The sequence below is a fragment of the Acipenser ruthenus genome, chromosome 1, assembly GCF_902713425.1.
Source record: "Acipenser ruthenus chromosome 1, fAciRut3.2 maternal haplotype, whole genome shotgun sequence".
In the NCBI taxonomy this organism is placed as follows: domain Eukaryota; kingdom Metazoa; phylum Chordata; class Actinopteri; order Acipenseriformes; family Acipenseridae; genus Acipenser; species Acipenser ruthenus.
The window spans coordinates 6,476,875-6,497,407 of NC_081189.1; the positions used below are offsets into that span (position 1 = coordinate 6,476,875).

A 20,533-nucleotide genomic window follows, 5' to 3' on the forward strand; every position below is an offset into this window, starting at 1 on the left:
AATACTGCTTTTAAATTGGATCTTGGAAGTAAAACCATTGCAGTAGTGTGAAAGAACATAAAACAGTTTTTTTGTTTGTTTGCTTTAAAACATGTTCCTCTGAGCAAGTATTAACGCTGCAATTGTGGCTCCGATTTATATTAAAAGAAGAAATCTGAAAGAAATCATTGGAATGAGGTAGGAGTGGTCATGGCCAATAGGTCAATGCAAAGCCGTGCCGTTGCTGCCTTCCATGAGCAGTGATCTGGAACTAAGTGTGGCAGAACGGCCAGAAACCTGGACTGAGGCCAAGTCCTGAATGCTGCTGGGTGTTGCCGAACCCCCTTTTATTTGTACATTTTCATTAGGCAACGCAAGTAAGTAACAGAGCAGCAAACCCTGGCTGCAAATGTTGGACTTGTAACCGATAATACACATTATTAACCAAGCAGTGATTAAAAACGATGGAAATGGGGGTCAGCATCCCCTTTGAAGGAACTATGAAAAGGCCATGTACGTTATTTTTGTGCAGGTATTGCAGAGCTGTCAAACGCTAGAGTTGCCATTGTGGTTGCCGTCTATATATAGAAGGCCTATGAGTTTGAAGAAAAATAAATAAATACATAAATTAAAAAATACAAAACAGCTTTAATACTGCTGTCTTAAAGTTTTGCACTTATTTATTTTTTCAACTATTTACGTAAAATCGCTAAACGTTGTGACAATCAGGCACACAGATGGATTACAGACAGACAACAAAGATAAAAGAGTATTCATTTTGTTCAAGTATGTATTAAAAATGAATCAGTTTAGGACAAACTTACCTTAACAGTTAATAGACTATTGATTCCTGTCAATAAAAATGTAAACCAATCCATATTTCATTATTGTGCATAAACTTATACATGGCATACAAATAACATCTGTAGTTTTCATTAATCTATTTCCAATAACAGTTGAATACATGGTATACTATTTTCTCAAAATTGTTTTATTAAAGCTCACTGCTTTCATTCTTCTTCTTCAAACTCAGCAACAGCTCCTATTTTTTTTATCTTTGTGTTCAAATAATACATTTTTGTTGAATACACACACATACACACACAAAACCTGAGAATGATCAAAAAGGATGAGATTAAACAGGCTAAAGAGAGAACAGCCCTTCTGTTACCACATTGTTTCCACGGGGAAGCTCTGCTGTGGGCACAGGTTAACCAGAGCTGTACCAACTTAATAGAATGTTGCGATGGGTCTAATTGCAAAATAGATGAAAAACCTTTGCCTCAGTGTATTACGATTTACTGTAATTGGGACGCAAAACACAGCTCCCCCACCAAATCTCCATTCAAATAAAGCCATCACGCAAAGATTGTACATTTCATTTAAAAGAGCTCAATCCTAGAGGGAAATCGCATTGAAATGCCCAGGGTGACCGCAAGCCAGGCTATACTCACAGTACCAATATAGATTTTCCTATTTTTTTTCTTCTTCTTTTTTGCATCATCAAATTTCATTTCAATAAAGTCCTTGCTGGCAGGGCTGGAATGTCAAAGGGGTTTAAGATATAATCTTTCATCTGTGCCACACAGCTGATCATCTGTGCACATTTGTACATTAACTCCATGGCGAGGCTGCCACTCACAATGTCCAACGCACATCTAAAACAGACAGTAATAATGAAGCTGGCATGTGACCAGGAGCAACACCTCCAGGCCAAAGGTTGCTGAAGACTTCAGCAAATCTCCCCAGACATGGCATCAGATTAAGCTAGGAGAGAGATTGCCCTCCAACCCTAACCCGATAAGACCCTTGAAGTCTTTTGCTGACCTAGCCTTGACTCTTTCATCTGAGATGTTAGCTATACTAATTACTGCCTGGTAGTAGTCTGGTGCCAGACGGTATTCATCTAGATGTTTCATAAATGGAGTACAACAGCTGGTGCCAACCTCATTTAGTGTCCAATGTATCAAACTACTAAGTCTTTCATTAACTTTTTTTTTTTTTTTTTTTTTTTTAAAGGCTTATATCAGAAATTAATGGTAATGCATAGCAATTGGCAGCTGACTTGTGTAAATCGAAAACTACTGTTTCAGCCAAATAAAAGATCATGTTTAACAATGGGGGGGGGGGGGGGGGGGGTTGAGAGGATTAATATGGCGCCAAGGGTTTGGGATTTACTAATTTAGTTATTATTTCCCCAAGGACAGCCCAAATGAGAAGCTACATGCAGTGGGGGTCCGGCTTCCACCCAATTCAAGTCGTGTGGGACAAAGCAGGTGATTTCATCCAGGGTTACAACTGAGTCAGTGGGAGCATTAAGTAACTGGGCGGCTCAGGGTGAGAATGTTTCTGTTCACTCGGATCACCGATGAAATCCGCTCTGCAGCTCTGAGCTGCTCAGGGGGAGCGGAACGGAGCATGCCGTTAAGTGGGTTCTTTCACTGAGCTGCTCTGAGCGACTCACTTACTTAATGTGCCCAAAGCCTCAGCTTGGATTAAACCCACTTCTCTTGTTTTTCAATGGCTAAAGTGATAACAGCATTATTATTATTATAATCAGTAGAAGCCGTTTACAGCTATAGATTCTATTGGAACTCACAGAGTTTACAGTCTTATTATGTAGAGCTGTAAGATTATAAGGTTTATTATGTATAGGTCATCTTCACTGACTTTACCACAGAGCACACAAACTGGCAGTTAAATACAAATGATGACCAGATTTCAAAATACTATTGATGAAGACAGAGAGGTGTTCGTTGAAAATCAGGAAAATGCTGTCACAAGTGCTGCTGAGTGATAGAAATGTACTAAAAGCGTACCTGAACGAAAATGGTGAAAACAGGAACATACAGCAACTCAACAGCATACTAGCGAAATGTATCCAGTCAGTGAGGCGTCAAAACGGAGAAGAATTTGATCCGCACACCCTCCGCGGTATACTGGGAAGCACAGACAGGTATTTAAAGCGACACAAATATGAAAGTTCAATTTACTACAGTAACCAAACAGACTTCACAAAAACAAAAGAAAGTTTAGAGGCAAAACAAAAGCATAAAAACCAAGGGAAGGGAAATGGTCTTGTGCTACCTTTTCAAGCTAATGTAAATGGCTGCAACCAAATATAACAAATAAACTACACCAGTGTACAATAAAAAAGCATGTTCATTGTATCTCGGGCTAAGGGTGACATGGATACTCGGCCTTTGGTCTCGCCATTTACCTTGCCACCAAAAGCCCTCAGTACTGTGTGGTCCAGTGGTTAAAGAAAAGGGCTTATAATCCGGAGGTCCCTGGTTCAAATCCCGGCTCAGCCACTGACTCATTGCGTGACCCTAAGCAAGTCATCGTCTTTCGGGTGAGATGATGATGATGCATAGCAGCTGATGCATAGTTCACACACCCTACTCTCTGTAAGTCACCTTGGATAAACAAGTAATAATAATAATGCACACTTTGGTATAATTTATTCCTAATATTATTATTATGTAAACATTAAAGATCAATTTGTAAAACCCCCGAACCACACATAGGTTCATTTAAGAGTATGATATTTGAATGAATGCAGAGGTGGCACCACCATGCATTTGCAGCTTGAAAGAAGTGCCAGCAAATTAACTTGGAATCCCACCTGTTGGATATGTTCAGCATTACTGCTGGCAAGAAAAATATTATGCTTCATATTAAATAAGGGCAACAGGTGTTGGCAATATTTAACAATTTTTTACAGTATTATTTGTAGCAGTTATAGTGTAATTAAATGATTATAAACTGCATTGCTCAAGCATACAATATATTATGAATTATATATATATATATATATATATATATATATATATATAATTGCTGTTCCAAGTAAACTGTACACTCATCGTAGGTAGGTGTAGGCGTATTCTTTGCTTTCTAGACACTAAACTAAATAAATATGTTTTTGTCACACTATTTATGATGTTGCTAGTGCTTCAGTGGTTTGACACAGAAGCCACACTAGCCTAAAGCAAACCTAACCAAAAGACATGAGCAGACAGAAGTGGGCATGGGAACTGAGCGATCCCCTCTTAGCCCGAACTGATGGGTGGCTGGGTTGGCGGCACACTGGCAAACTTGTCTTCTCATCTGTTTTGTATGGTGCCCGGAGACATGCGTAGACCAACTATTTGGTAAAAAGAGGTACTATACGCAGTACAGAATATCACACAAATAACCTAATACACTTTGAAATGCAAATAACAAATACATTAGAAAATGAAAAAGCCATTATAAATAAAGAGACCTGTTGTGTCGAAACGCGTAGTTTCTTTTTGTTTGTTCTACTACCTTTTTGCTTGTTTGCTCGGTTTAGTAAAAAACATGTTTTAACTCATAAAATGAAGAAAATATTGTTTTAAAAGACTACAGTAAGTCCTGATTTTGAGTGTGCGACCAATTGGTCTTCTGGACTTCAATCTATAAATCAAGGTTGGTGGATCGATTTGAGAAGTGAGCGTAAGCCCAAACAGACTTTCTTTTGTTTTAATATACAATTACCTTATATAGTCAGCACCTCATTGAGGTTAAGCATGGCAGTGCACAGATGTCTTTTTTCTAATATATATATACACACACATACATACACACACACCATAACAAAGTGCATTAAACTATAGCAGGACTGGGAAAAAATAAGCCTATTATATGTAGCATCATATCCAGTATTAAATACCCAAGGGCAGAAGGTTACCTGTCACTGCAGTATGGTCTAACTTCATAGATAAAGCTGTCTAAAAAGGACACACTCAATACTACAATCTTGAGTCTTACTGCCATTAATGATCAATTTACCAATTAGAAATCAAACATAATAGGCCAGTACAATCAACAGCCCCATTTTAAAAGCACCTTGATGTGCATGGTTTTATTTTAAATGCATCAAACTGTATTCTGTATTCATTCAACTTGGGTTATATTTCAGTAATGAAGAAGCAAACAAAAAAGATCCACATATTTATTTAGATTTGCCCTAGTTATCTTTCAGACAATAACATTTATAAATAACCACTCATTTCAATACAATGTACAGTTCCGTGAAAAAGTATTTGCCCCGTCTGATTTTCTGCATTTTTGCATATTTTTGACACTGAATGTTATCAGATCTTCAACTAAAACCTAATATTAGATAAAAGGGACCCTGAGTGAACAAATAATACAAAATGTGATACATATTTCATTTATTTATTAAAGAAAGTTATGCAACACCCAATGCCCCCGTGTGAAAAAGTAATCGCCCCCTTAGACTCATTAACTGGTTACACCACCTTTAGCAGCAATAACTGCAACCAAAAGCTTCCTGTAGTTATTGAATAGTCTCTCACAGCGTCATGGAGGAATTTTGGCCCACTCCTCCATGCAGAACTGCTTCAACTCAGTGACATTTGTGGGTTTTCGAGCATGAACTGCTAGTTTCAAGTCCTGCCACAACATCTCAATGGGGTTTAGGTCTGGACTTTGACAAGGCCATTCCAAAACTTTAAATTTCTTGTTCTTCAACCATTCTGATGTAGACTTGCTTGTGTGTTTGGGATCATTGTCTTGCTGCATTACCCAGCTGTGCTTCAGCTTCAGCTCACGGATGGATGGCCTGACATTCTCCTGTAGAATTCTCTGATACAGAGCAGAATTCATGGTTCCTTCAATGATGGCAAGGCGCCCAGGTCCTGATGCAGCAAAGCATCCCAAAACCATGACACTACCACCACCATGCTTGACCGTTGGTATTATTATTATTATTATTATTATTTATTTCTTAGCAGACGCCCTTATCCAGGGCGACTTACAATCGTAGGCAAAAACATTTCAAGCGTTACAATACAAGTAATACAATAAGAGCAAGAAATACAATAACTTTTGTTCAAGTAAAGTACAAGTTTGACAAACCACAATTCAATAATACAGCAGGTAATAGTGATAGTTACATCAGGATATGATTAAATAGTGATAGTTACATCAGGATGTGATTAAATACAAAGTACTACAGGTTAAAAACTTGGCAGATTACAGTATTCTGAAGTACAGGATTAAATGCAGTAAAATAGGGGCTGATAAGAGCAAAATAAAGCACATTTACATGAAGGGTGATAGTGTCCCAGGATACAAACAGAGGAGTTCTACAGGTGCTCTTTGAAGAGGTGAGTCTTAAGGAGGCGCCGGAATGTGGTCAGGGACTGGGCAGTCCTGATATGGTATGAGGTTCTTACTGTGGGATGCAGTGTTTGGTTTTCGCCAGACATAACGGGGCCCATGTCGGCCAAAAATTTCCACTTTTGACTCATCTGTCCATAGAACATTGTTCTAGAACTCTTGAGGATCATCCAGGTGCTTTTTGGCAAACTTGAGATGAGCATTCATGTTCTTCTTAGTGAGCAATGGTTTCCACCTTGCTACTCTGCCATGAATCCCATTTTTGCCCAGTGTCTTTCTGATGGTGGAGTCATGAACACTGACCTTAGCCGAGGAGAGAGAGGCCTGCAGATCCCTGGAGATCCCTGGATGTTGTTCTAGGGTTCTTTGTGACTTCCTAGATGATTTTACGCCTTGCTCTTGGAGAGATTTTGGCAGGATGGCCACTCCTGGGAAGATTCACTACTGTCCCAAACTTTCTCCATTTGGACAATATGACTCTGACTGTGGTTCGGTGGAGCCCCAGAGCCTTAGAAATGGCTTTGTAACCCATTCCAGACTGATAGGCACCAACAACTTCAGGAATTTCTTTTGTTTGTGTCATGATGTACCTCTAGAACCTGTGTGCTGACAACTTCACTCTGATGGAAGGGTCAAAGTTAGTCAGATTTATATTGGGCAGGGCTGGCCCAAATCAGGCCTGGTTGTTAATCAAAGTACACAAACAGCTGACCCTAATTATCCCTTTAATTGGGTTGAGTTAACTAGGGGGGGGCAATAACTTTTTCACACCTGAAGATTGCATGTTTGATTACCTTGCACACCAAACAAATGAAAGAAGCACCAAACTTTGGTGTCATTTTTTCTCTCAGACTCCCTCTATATACTACTACAACCCACAAAATAATCTGACCAAATACAATGTGAAAAATGTGCAAAAATACAGAAAATCAGACAGGGGGCAAATACTTTTTCATGGCACTGTAAACTAAACATAAAGCGCTAGATTTGCTAGACGTTTCTTAATAGTTTGGGTATTTTTTTTTTCTATTCTACTTAGAGAGGAAGAACCTTTGCATGAGGCCAACATCTTACTAAATCTACTCCAAAGAGCTCCAAACAGTTTATCTTTTCTACGGACAGCAACATTGTTTAAAAATACCACTTGGTTGGTCCTCCTATTTTCTTAAGCACTGCCTTGTACAGTCGTGCTTGTAGATTCCCAGTTCATGATTCCGTACCCACTGTCCTCTCCTGTAGTCTTCCAACAAGTATGCACAAGCAATTCTGTAGTTCAACCACGATTAGTTGATAAAACGTAAACACACATACACTTACAATGACTGGAAAAAAACAAAAAAAAGAACCGAAATAAAAGAGTTGCCATCTTGCTTGGTTGCCCTCCAGCAGGTACACTGAAATGCCTGTGCAGCTGCTGCAGTTCTGTACGGCTCTTTACTGGTAATAATATCATCTACAGGTCTTTAGTTGATTATCTGCTCAGCAGAAGACAATCTCTAACAGTTAAAAAGAACCATCTGGGAGGCTGCTCTAAATCTGCTTGTACCATCACAATTTAAGCCATTCAGGATATCAGATTGGAACAATAAGACCTAGCTGGGATTTAGAGTAATAGAATCATGGCAGGATCAACAAACTCTATCTTATTACAATGTGCACAGCAGTTCCAGACTAGCTTATAATTACTGCTTTCAGCTCCAAAACACAAACCCCACATATTACTGTTTTTACACTTTAGCTTAAGGAAATAAAACTTTAATTAGCATATTTGCTTAACACTTGAGCGTTGGTGTCGTAGGAAATTTCAGCTAAAATCCAAGCACGTTTAACAAATACGTTTTTATTCCTTGTCAGTGCGTGGGGGAGATGTGCTGGGGAGGGTTCATAATGAAACACTAGCATTTTCAGTCAACTTTGTTTACATAATTACATAAATAACTTTCTGCTTTTCAGGCAACAGGAAACAAATACACAATTTAATTTGAGGCTGATTACAACCCCAGAACTTGCAAGGGTTTTTTTTCTAATCATCTTTTATAATTTATGTACATTCCTAATATATTCTCAGGCTTTTTTTTTTACACAATCATATTAGAATACTTGATATGAAGTACTTAATTGTATTCTAATCTAGTTGCAAATAAAAATGATTTGTAGTTAGGCTTCACGTTTAGAAATGATTTATTTTAGATGAGGTGCTAAGGGGCTTTGACAATGGTTCGAGGAACTGATCTTCAGTTCTAGTTGCTTGTCACAGACATATGTACCATAGGCAGGATCACTTAAAGTTTATTTTTAGGTTGCAGTGCCACCAAGATCACTGGTGTGCATTGCCAGCTGTATAAAAAGGAAGCATGAGCCAGTGGCAGATCATTAGACAGCGCTAGCTCTTGCTTCTAAAAGATACTTTGGCTGATCTAGCCTGTGTTACATTTATCTACGGCACGCAACTAAAACAAAAGAGCAGCTCTTGAAAGCCCATAAGCACCGACTTATCAAAGGAGCCAAGAAAGTAATGGTATGGGATAAGCATGTCAAATTTACTGTACAAAGAAATACCGTGGTCAACTCTGAAAGGGCTTGACCGATCAATTTGAAAGGTTAGTTGACCAGCATTTTAAAAAAATATTTTATTTACTATAAAATCACCCTCCTTTATAAATATCTGTGGTTTACATTCCAGTGTATGTATTTCACTCTGATACTGTGCTATGAAGAATCCATCCACATTTACTTACGTGGTAATAACATTCCAAACATATAAAGATCACTTTATTTTGACAACTGTGTTTTTCTGCATCGTGGGGGGACTCTATGTGAAACACTTACTTGCTCTGATGGACTGATAAAACTATCAAGGGCTGATAATGGACCATTCATTCAAACTACTGGCTTGCTCTGCTGGAAGACTCCCCAATGCTGCCCTAATGTAGTCAAGACGGATATCCCGGTAATGCTCATTGCAAGAGAGCCTTCCTCAAAGAGGCTAACTCAAAATATGATGCTTTCTGTGTGTGCGTGTGTGTGTGTGTGTGTGTGTGTGTGTGTGTGTGTGTGTGTGCGCGTGATTATTTATGAATGTATTTATTTTTTTGACAATTAGGTTAGGTGAATTCAAATTACCAGCGCCAGACAAAAAAAATAAATCTGCTGCCAAACAGTGTCAGTATTTGCCCGTGCTACTTTACATTACTGACTCCTGCTAAATGGACTGCCCTTACAATTTAAAGCGACACAACATGTTTACAAGACCGCTTTATAAAATATCAATTCAGCCAGATACAGGAGGAAAATCCTGAAAAAAAGTGCAGGCATTTCTTACCCCCCCCCCCCCCCCCCCCCCCCCCCCACACACATATTCTGTATTGCTGTTTTGCGTTACTTATTTAAAATGGAGCACCAAAATGGACAGTTTTAAGAGCTTCCACAGGTGCATGACCAATACATTGACTAGAACAACAGTCATCCACAGACCTAACATTACACCGCTCGTGTTTTTTAATGACTCTCCCTGTATTTGTCAGACCTAATAAAAATATGCATTTTCTCTGACCTTTATGTCCTGCTAATTGAAGAAAATATATGTTGTTAAGGTAGTCAGACTGGAGTGATTTTTGTATCATTATTAAAATAAAAAATTGCCATATTTAGAGGGATATGCTTGCATATATAAAAACAGAAATTACATTTGCCTAAAGAATAGGATTTTAATTCATGCTATATACAGTTGTCATGGAATTCACCATAATGATGTTTGGCTTACAGGTAAGTTTGGGATGCTGGCTAAAGGCAATGAAAGAAAAGGCAAAAGCAGGTATAACACATACAGTACTTTTCTGGGGCAGGGTATTGCTGGCAAGATTTTTTTTTTTAATACCTAGAGTCTATTTCCCCTTAGTGGATAGTCACCCATAAAGGCCAGGATTACAATGAACCTGGGTACTGAGAGTCACTCTCACTCTCACTCTCACTCGAGTTAAGATGCTTCAGACAAAACCTGATGGGGGTGCATATCCCTGCAGCTGCCATTGTTAAATCTGATCTTTGAGGGGGGGACAGAAAACTTCACTCACAAGTGATGTGTAACCTGCAACCTTTCCAGCAAGAGCCAAATCCATCAGTCCATTTTGAAAAAAAAAAAAAAAAAACAGGCTAAGAGGCTACAAATATGTAATGTGCTCCAGTGATCAAAATAACAGAGCCCCGGCTCCAAACTTCTGTGGCACACAGGGGCCATCCATTTTATTAACCAAGTCAAAACCAGAGTCTTGCATCGGCCCTGACAATCCCCAGCAGGGCTTTGTCTCCTTTGTAAAAAAGGTCACCCACCCGAGGCAACCCGAGTGATGTCTTATTGCAACTGTACAGTTCAGCACTGCGGAAACGTCAAGAATTTCAAAAGGGGTTTCATAGGGGGCTTGGCTTAACAGACTGACACTTCTCAATCAATCACAGCCTGGGTAACGCCAAGCCAATTTACTGAATGCAGCCCCAGTGCATGATGCAGCTGCAGGTACACTCTGTGAGCAGTGATATGCGATGGATTCAACTAAAAACTTACTAAGATGTTAACAATCTGTTAGTATTACAAAGCTGAAATGCCAGACATAACTCCGTTGATCACTAAAGGCAGTGTCTGTTTAACTTAGTGTCCATTGTATTGAGATTTGTTACATTTCTGTTAATTCCATGCAGCACTGCAGGTATAGTATTTGCCCTCAATCAAACGTGCCCCCTTTCCTTTCGACATCATGTCAGACAAGATATCTTACGCATTGCAGTGAGCTCAGCAAGAATAGTAAGACATACTGTGCAAGCCAAGTGGGTCAAATCCTACCAGCCATGCTCTACAACAGATGGATCAAAATGCTTGGTCTCGTCTTGGTTAAACAAGAGTAGAAAATGTACCTTCTGAACCTGAAATAGTTTAAAATGAATAATAATAATAGTAATACAAATCTAGCATTCTTTTGAAAAGTCATTACAGCTAAATACTGAAAACAACAGTAACAGTGTAACATGCAAAATGCATCAAAGACTGCTTTAAAGTTTTTTGTTTTTTTTTTGGCTTTAATTGATTTTCATAATAACACACAGATCCTAACTGTGGTACTCATTCCATTTGTGGGCAGCATCTACACAGCTGCAAACACTGGGAGAGACTCTCCAGATCTCACACATGTATATTTAACAAACAGCACCACCATGTACAGGGTATACTGCCCTATTTAGATCCCCTGCAGTGTCCTAATGCAATGTTTACAGCACACTGACTGTACAGATAGAAAGCCTTCCTGTACAAAATGGAACATTGAAGAGACAGCTCTTTGAAGGGTGCAATGGCTGCAGATACTTGGGTATTAGGCATTGTAACACTGTTGGGTATAGAAGATTTTACTGGAAACAACAGACCCACAAGCAAGGGAGCTAGTCTGGCGCTCCATCAAAACACAATTTGCTGTTTTCATTGTATCATATATTAAATACAGCTTGGAGCACAATGATCTTAAGTAAAGGAAAACACATGAAGAAGCAGCATATCTGTAAGCTATAAGTAAAAAATAAGCTTGTGACCCAGGTGTTAGTTACTGTAACTTCATATTTTGTTATTTTTAAAGAGATTTGGTTTAACTCAATAATTTGCACTAACATATGGATCCAATTAGCCTATTTTTAGTTGATTTTTTTTTAATTTTAATGCATATTTTCCACAGTGGCCACTTTTTTATGTGATCATACTGTATTTTATGTTATGGATTTGAATTTCACTACAATTCTGATAAGGAAGACAGAACACAACGGTTTCTTTACAAATTGAGCAAAATCTGTTCTATTCAATTAACTATAATTATGCATGCATTATCAACCAGAAATGAATATTTAATTAAAGCTTAGATACACATTAACTTACCTTTGTTAATGATTAATTATTTTTACTTCCAGCATTTTTGTTTCTTTGTAACTCATAATCAAACACTACATTAATTAATCACTAAAGAACATATACAATTTGAGTCATTACTTTTGTTTCTCACACATCTGCACCATAAGCGTGTAATAGCTTTTTTTTTTTACAGTAAATATATTTATCATAAAATATCCCAACAGTGTAAATAAATCATCGTGTTTGCAGTTGAATGTGCTTCTGCTTCCAGTGTGTTGGGACAATGGGGGTTGAATGGGGGAATCTGAACAGGCAGCTTGGTTTCAGTTATTCTTAAAACAAAAACAAAGAACAACAAAATAATGATACCATTACAGCGTGTAATTCTTTTTATCGTTATTTATGCATTTATTTACCAGCATCTACTGAACCTGATCATGGATAAAATTCAAGTTACAAGGGCAGGGGAACTGAGGATTTGTTTAGGAAGTAGTCAGACCACAGTTGTAGTGATATGTATTGGGACATAATTTAGGATGATTATTATTATTATTATTTATTTCTTAGCAGACGCCCTTACCCAGGGCGACTTACAATTGTTACAAGATATCACATTATGTTTAACATACAATTACATTATTTATTTATTTATTTATTTATTTTTTACATACAATTACCCATTTATACAGTTGGGTTTTTACTGGAGCAATCTAGGTAAAGTACCTTGCTCAAGGTTACAGCAGCAGTGTCCCCACCAGGGATTGAACCCACAACCCTCCGGTCAAAAGTCCAGAGCCCTAACCACTACTCCACACTGCTGCCCCGATACTCCACACTTGGCTCTCTGTTACTGGTTAATAGATATGGTTTTGCACTTATGTATAAAGTGCCTTAGAGGTGATCCTATGCTTTTTGTTACAGTGCTTAAGACAGAGGTTGCCTAACTGGGGGCTGGGGACCCCGGGAGTCTGTGAGAGGGTTTCTCCGAGGGCCACAGTGCATACAGAAATATTCTCCAGCACACTGCATCAATTAATTTACATGACAACTGCTGTCAGGTGCTTAAGGTTACTTCAAATGTAACACATACAGTAAGACCTCAGCACTTTATTCATTTCCACTGCCTGTGCTAACATTTGGTATCATGGGATAACAAATGTTTCTATAGATTCACTGGGTGAGGGTCAGTCAAGATGCATGGTCTCACGGGGGACCACAAGCCTAGAAAGCTCTATATCATAAACAGCTGGGATATAAGTGCAACAGATACATAACCCAGATGCCTCAGCTAAATGTAGACCAACAATGAGTAGGTTTCAATGATAACAACAGAGTAACTGTTTCTGATCCCAGTATTATTTGAATGTCAAGGGATTTTATGTTTTAAGTGATGTGTAACTACAGCGATCTGCTCTTGGTGCTCTTTCCAGGACACTCTTGGGCATGCTGCTTCAGAAGGTGGCTCTGTGTCAAGAGATGTCTCTCCTGAGCTCCTACCCACACGCAACTATTCCTCACCCAGTTTTTGTTGGAGGTCACTGGCAGCTTCTGACAAGATCATAATTCAAGGTAGAATCACGAACGTCATTAGAGAAATACCAAACCTTCCGTTTCTTTAGTCAGCAATCTATGCATGTTTATTTATTATATAGACCTGTGGCAGGATGGCTTGCAGTGAGGTGTGGTGACGTCACGGACCAGGAAGTAACTGAACCAAAACAATGGATGGGCGGGTGAAGCTGAATGCTACGGCACTCAGCGTGTTTAATAAATAAATAAACAAAACAAAAGATTTAAACAATAACAAAACACTAAACAAAAAGGCACAAGGGCCAAACAAACCAGACAGACAAACAAGTAAGTGTCGTGCTGGCTAATCCAGCACGTTTTAGCAATTGTTATTTTAAATTCTGTCTCCTCTCTATCTCCCCGTACCTCCTCTCTGTACACCCAACCCCGCAGCACTGACAGCTGCAGGTTCTTATACTCTGGCCGAGGGGTTAACTAGCAAGGATGCGTGACTGTCAGCTAGTCAGTAGCTGATCAGCCACGTATTCACGGGTTTTAAATATAAAAAACAATAACAAAAGACGCAGCGCTTTTATCCGCGCCGCAAACAAATACAAATAATAATAAATAGGGGCGGGACACTCCGCCACAAGACCACAGCTGTCCAACCTGTTTTTGGATAAAAGAGCCATAGCGATGACCAGGGAGTTCTTAAAGAGCTATGCACTGAGAAACAAACTATTTTTTTTACAAACAACATAAAAAGACAAACCAGACCAAAAATTAAATGCCCAACCTTCACCTCTAAACACAAAAGCCATAATGAACTATAATGAAGTAGTTAATATTACACATCATTGCATTTTATAATTTTGCTGATTATAATGCCTCAGATTAACCTTTACTTAGTTATTTATTTACCAATTTCTTATTAGTTAGACAATTCCCCTTTGAAGAACCTTACAATACAGTACTGCCTAAATGTTCTGAGCACTGCTGTACTACACACTGTATAAACAAGACAAAAGCAATGTGCCTGTAGCAACGTATCAACCAAGAACATGCATCTGCTCTCAAGAACATTAGTGGCATGCATCTGCTCTCAAGTGTTCCTGTACTAAATCACCCTTGAGTGAGGAGGACCCCTGGTAAATGTTGGGGAGCTTAAAGTTTTCTTGGCTTATTGTGATGTGAAATTTAAAGAACCCCACCAATAAATCTCAAGCAACTACAAACAAGAATACGGTTTCTTTGTCTTCAATGGAATGCTAAACATCTGTTTAAAATGTAACTTTTTATTCAAACTGTAAGTTAATTGAGTATCTTATTAACTAGACATAATGATTAAATCAATAGCTTTTGTGCCAGTGAAATCCAGCCTTTTCCCCTGTTTAACTCCAATAGAACAAGCTATTTTCATGACAATTAAATTACATTACTCCATTTAAAAACATTAAAAAAATAAATACTGATTTTACTCAAGGTAGTCTTAACTAACCTACAATGCAAACTGCAATATAATGAGATACATCATCTATAACTATTAAATACTTGATATCATTACATTTAGAAATACTAATGCTAACTTAGTACATTTAACAGTAAACATGTTCATCATTTCATTTATTAAGTTGGATTTAACTTTTTTATTTTTAGTATCGGTAAAGACCAAAATAAACAGTTTTTTTTATTGTATTTTTTTTTTATTTTTATTAAATATGAGGATTTGTACAGATACTGTCTCATCCAAAATCTCATCCCAACCGGTTCAGATTAGCATCTGCTGTAGACGTATATGTGTTGTGTATAAAGGTCTTCCAGGACCACTGCACTGGGGTCCCAAAAGCTATCCAGCTTGGAAGGAGCAATTCCAAGTTCTATCATGTAAAACAATAAACAGAGATGTCAGCTGTGCCCACAGTGTCATGCCATGCTGGTATGTGTGCTGCTTCACACATGAGTGAGAGTAACAGAGCAGCATGCCTCCACCTTGACACTGTTTAAACCAGCAGAAACAGGACTGCTGCTGGTATTGCTACCACACACAGAAGGGCTGGTCAAATCTGTTACCACAGACCTCATCCTAAGCAATATACACTCTTTTTAAACCTGATAATCATCTTGTATTTTTTTCCCCCCACTTAAGTCGTTTCCTGAGGCGGAGTGTAATATTTCAGCTTAGCTAATTAGAGGCTGGTCACTTCATGAAATGTAGCTTTCTTCTTCGCATTCTGAATGCGCACACTGTTGCTGAGTTGCATTTCAGAAGGAGAAATGCTCAACCCTAAACATGCTGCAACTCTGGAGTCTTAAAAAAAGAAAACAAAAAAAACAAACCCAACCCAATGCATGAAACTATTTAAAAGAGATAAATGTACCGGTATACTTCTGCGGAAGGTATCACCTGAATCTACACAACTGGAGCAAGAAATCAGAAGGTGATGTTTTAAAGCATGCATTTCATTGGTGTGTCATAAAACCTGGCAATGTAGGTGGACTTGCCATATTACATTCTCCTCCAGGCACAGTTTCCTGTCCAAGTTCTGCCTGACAGATTACGATAAATAAATAAAATAAAATAAAAAATAAAACTAGATTTAGCTTTTTTGACAGATGGTATATAGGTATATTTGCTGGAGGTTTACCAACTTTAAAAACACAGTGATGACAGACTAGTCTGAAGCGTTATTACTTTCTGCCTCAAACTGCCAAGCTTCTGGAACTATATAATTAAACATAACTAGTAAAACCGTGCTTTGTTTACCTGCAGAGACACGCGTGCAGTCTGGTAACATGGTCTCCACTGCTGTATCCAATGGCTCCGCACTTGACACCCAGTTACAGCAATGCTGAAAAGAGAGACAAGAAAGGATGTCATGCAGTTATATAAATACACCTCAGCTACAGGGAAACTCTAGCTTTGGATGCTGTTGGCAACTGTCGATTCCCAAACACCTTGGGAATGTCTGTGTTTTTTTCTTGAAAGGCAACAACAGGTATACTATTCCACATATTTCTTATCCTATGTGAGTGCATATTCTGCTCTAAACATGCATAGAGGAAACAGATTTTTTTTTTTAAAGCTGTAAAATGTGTTGGGGCGTTTCCAATGTTATTTTTCCGAGCAGCATATGAAACAGCATTGAAAACCTCTCAGTGCCTCTTGTTTGGCGCAACTAATACACTGACAAGTTCCCCCAATGAAATAAAAGGGGGCTACCAGCTGTCCAGCCATTAAGACAAGAGCTGTCTAGTCAAAATCTGGACGGAGTGCAACTCTATCCACTAAATGCATTGCTACTATTTTCACAGTGTGGGCCGCCATCTGACAGCAGACTACAGGACAGGGCCCCTGTGGCTAGTCCATGCTGATGACTGCTCCTGATCAGCAGTAGGGCAGTGCAGTTACATGCAGAAACTCCACTTTCAGCTTTCCCCTCCTTGCCTTGATGAAGCAGCACTCAATCCTCCAGTCACCCAGGCAAGAGACCCTCCTGCAGCACACACTCAAGCTCCAGACACATGACGCATCGCGGGGTCAGACCAGATCTCTGCCTGATTGTCAACGCGAGTCACCCCATAACTTTCTGCCGCAGAGGGTCACACATGCTGAATATGCTTTATACTGCAATGAGTAGCTGTATGAAGAACATTCTAATGAGTGTTTGATCCACTTATGTGTCTGTCTCTTTTCATGCACTGTATATAAATAAATGCATACTACACATGCTAATATATTTACACCATGTATGCAGGGACACGGTTTGAAGTAAAACACACAACTATATTACAAAAAAGAAGGAAAATATTAACAAAGAAACAAATGACTATCTGGATTTTAAAATATTTAACTGAGGGGATTTTTTACTTTGTTTAAACAAAAACAAAAAAACTTCCTGGCGTTTGGATCAGTTATAAATATGTATGTAAATAAGTACTGGTATGCCTCACTGTTACAAACGGTACAATTGTCTTTTTTATTCACATTTGTTTATTTATCCCAATGAGCAGAAACCCTTCTTTCACACTAGATTGAATATATTTTGTTCTTTCTAATCCTGTCAATCGACTTAGCAGAATTAGTTGACTGCTATTTCAGTAAACAAGCACCTTTTGTGTATTTTTAGATTCTTGCTGCCCTAGTTGTGCACCATGGAACCCGTCCTCACTGTGGAAAGATCCTTGACTGGTAGATCAAGTGTCTTATTGTATTTCCTTAATACATTCTGTCTGGAAGAAGATGTCAGCTGTGGTGCAGAGAGGGGAAGAATTTCAAAGGCTCCAGTCCTCACCAATAAAGGCTAGGGAATGGCTTTTGAATAGATTTGTCAAGGCAACCCTACTGTTCTGGGACCAGGGAGAGCAGCAGTAGCATAAAGACAGGGTTGCTGTATGGGATTAGAAAGTGAAGCTCACAAAGAATGGCAGATTTTTGTAAGAAACCATAGATCAATGAAACTATTGAACTGTGTGAAATAACACGAAAACAAACAGGCCATCCTGTAGTGTTACTAACGCTAGTTTAATTTGAAAAAAGAAAGACAGTAATATATTTCATGAATAATATATATATTTTTTAACATAAAAAGGGCTTAATTTCAAATACTGCAGCACTTACAATTAATGCAATGCTTAATTGACAGCTGGCATTGCCAGTGTAGTTCCATCTAAATTAAGATAGCAAAAAGTTAAAACAAGTACCATTTCAAATAGAAGAAAAAAAATAATGAGTTTCCAGCATGATTGAATACTTTATGAGTCAGAAGATAATGTGTTAGATTACAATTAACACATCTTTCTCCCCTCAAAGTGACTTAACTGTCTCCAGGATATAAGTATTATAGAATACCGTGTCAAGATATGAGGATGGCTGACTTGTTTTATCATTTATCACAGCTCCTGCAGCATGCAAAAAAAAATACAAAAGCCATGACTTCTTCAGGCACTAAGTATAGGCTGCCAATGATACGATAGATACGTTTCAACACGAAAGGCTACATTTGCCAACTGGTCTTTTAAAACTGCAAGAAAATAACATGCCACGCAAGCCGTGTTTATTAGACTTTTAATTTATTATAGCGGAATCTATTTAATGGGCAATCTTTTTGTTTCATTTTATTAAATATGCTTCTTTTACTCAACACATGCTTCACAATAACAGATATACATGCACAGCCAAATTGGTAAGTGGAAGAATCGGAAACAGTCAGACATAGCTTCAAATAAGTAGGGGCTGGAGTCTAAAATGAACTACAAGCCTAATTCCTTCCAAAACACACCACATTCACATACCACATATTTATTTAGATAGGAAGCCAACTGAACTGAAACTGAGCAACGCCTCGGGTTGGTTCGTCCTATAGAATTCTGGTCACATGTGCAAAGAAAAGAAACACATTTAGCAAAAAACATTACTTTACACTTGAACCCAAACCACTTACTTACTTTGCAAGCACTCAAACAATTGAGCCATTTTGCAGGCGCTGTCTATATCTGTAGTTATTCCCTTTCCCGTACTTGATTATTAATGTAATATTTGAAGAGCACAAGAAGCTCCTTTTCAGTACGATATTTCAGGCACCAGGAATGTAAAATAAGATTCATTAATGTTTTTTGAAAGTATGATTGATAAACATTTTACAGAATGCATAAATAAATAAATAAATAAATAAATAAATAAATAAATAAATAAATAATTTGAATGAGGATAAAAAGAGCCCAGGGACAAAGCATTTCTCACCAACACAAAACAAGTCATACGTAAAGCAGTATCTTTTCAATATAACATGCACTGCCTGTATCTAATATCACTTGGGTCGCTGTTTACCCTGATCACAGCCTTGTGGAAGGTGTCCTGAGGGATCCATTCAATCGTTAATATTTCATGCAATTGGTGTAAAGAGGTAGTCAGAGGACTGTGATGACAAATGTGTTGGTCAAGTTCATCCCAGACATGCTTAGCTGGATTGAGATCCAGGGATTGGGGTGAAGATTGCAGGTACCTGAAGTCTATTCACAATCACATCACATGATCCATTTCATTTGCATCTCTAATTCAGGACGATGGCAAATTCAACCAGGTGGACTGGTCCTAATAAAGTGGCCAGGCAATGTATGTCATTCTCTAACTTTATACTGTGTACTACGTATGCATTCTGTATATAATAAAAAAAAGCAAAGAATGGACTGCAGGACAGTCAGGCACACAATTATGATGTCTGCTGCCCACATTACCTGTAACCCATTACTAATTCTAAATCTGAATACAACTAAGCTAGTCACAAACTGATTGAATGAAAAAACTTGATGAAATTAACTACATTGCTTTATAAAGTTTATCTGTTGAAAAAAAAAAAATGCACCAAAGAACCAAAATTGGCTTAATGTAAACAACGTAATCCGTGTGTATTTTACAGCTAATTCTTTTTCCTTGAATTTTTAAGTTAGTTATTATTCAGAAACATATGGCAATAGAAGGCAGGAAACCTGCGGGGAAAAGCTGCAACACTGTGGCTTAGCAGGAAGTTAACAGCCATCATAATCGCTCTGTATGAAAATGGAAATGGCAGGCAGGTGCTGGTTTATACAGCTAGTGATACCCTACCTACAAGCAGCCCTGCCAAAACAAGATTGAAATACCTATATCAAATCTACAATTAAAGACTGAAGAGTTTTTAGAATTAAAAAAGAACGCCAAGTGATGGAACTATAGGGTCCTATTCACAGAACTTAAACTCATTAGTTATTGCAATATTGTTTCAAGTGGGTTTTGATGAATTAAACAACATTTCATATGTAGGAAACTTTTCTGCACCGCGTTAGCAAACAGCCTGCAGTAGTTCTATGGATATCAAACTTTATTTAAACGTTCTTTAAGCAACTCAGGAATTAAAGCTTTGTGAATAGCTTAAGAACTCTCTTTAAAGTTCAATTAATGTTTTTAACCTTTAGAAAAAAAATCTCAGGAACTACACTTTTCAATTGAGC

At 38.1% G+C, this 20,533-nt stretch overlaps 1 protein-coding gene across 4 annotated transcripts in view; it reads right to left on the bottom strand.

Moving 5' to 3' along the window:
• Positions 1-20,533, bottom strand: part of LOC117973461 (cotranscriptional regulator FAM172A-like) — a 177,930-nt gene that overhangs the window by 35,288 nt on the left and 122,109 nt on the right. For 2 of the 4 annotated variants that reach the window (XM_058985518.1, XM_058985575.1), the window contains exon 10: positions 16,311-16,395. In XM_058985518.1, the coding sequence (XP_058841501.1) occupies positions 16,311-16,395 (85 nt within the window). Of the gene's footprint in view, positions 1-2,750; positions 2,919-15,304; positions 15,424-16,310; positions 16,396-20,533 lie in introns of those variants that run through there. The other 2 variants (XM_058985656.1, XM_058985622.1) reach the window with 2 other exon arrangements.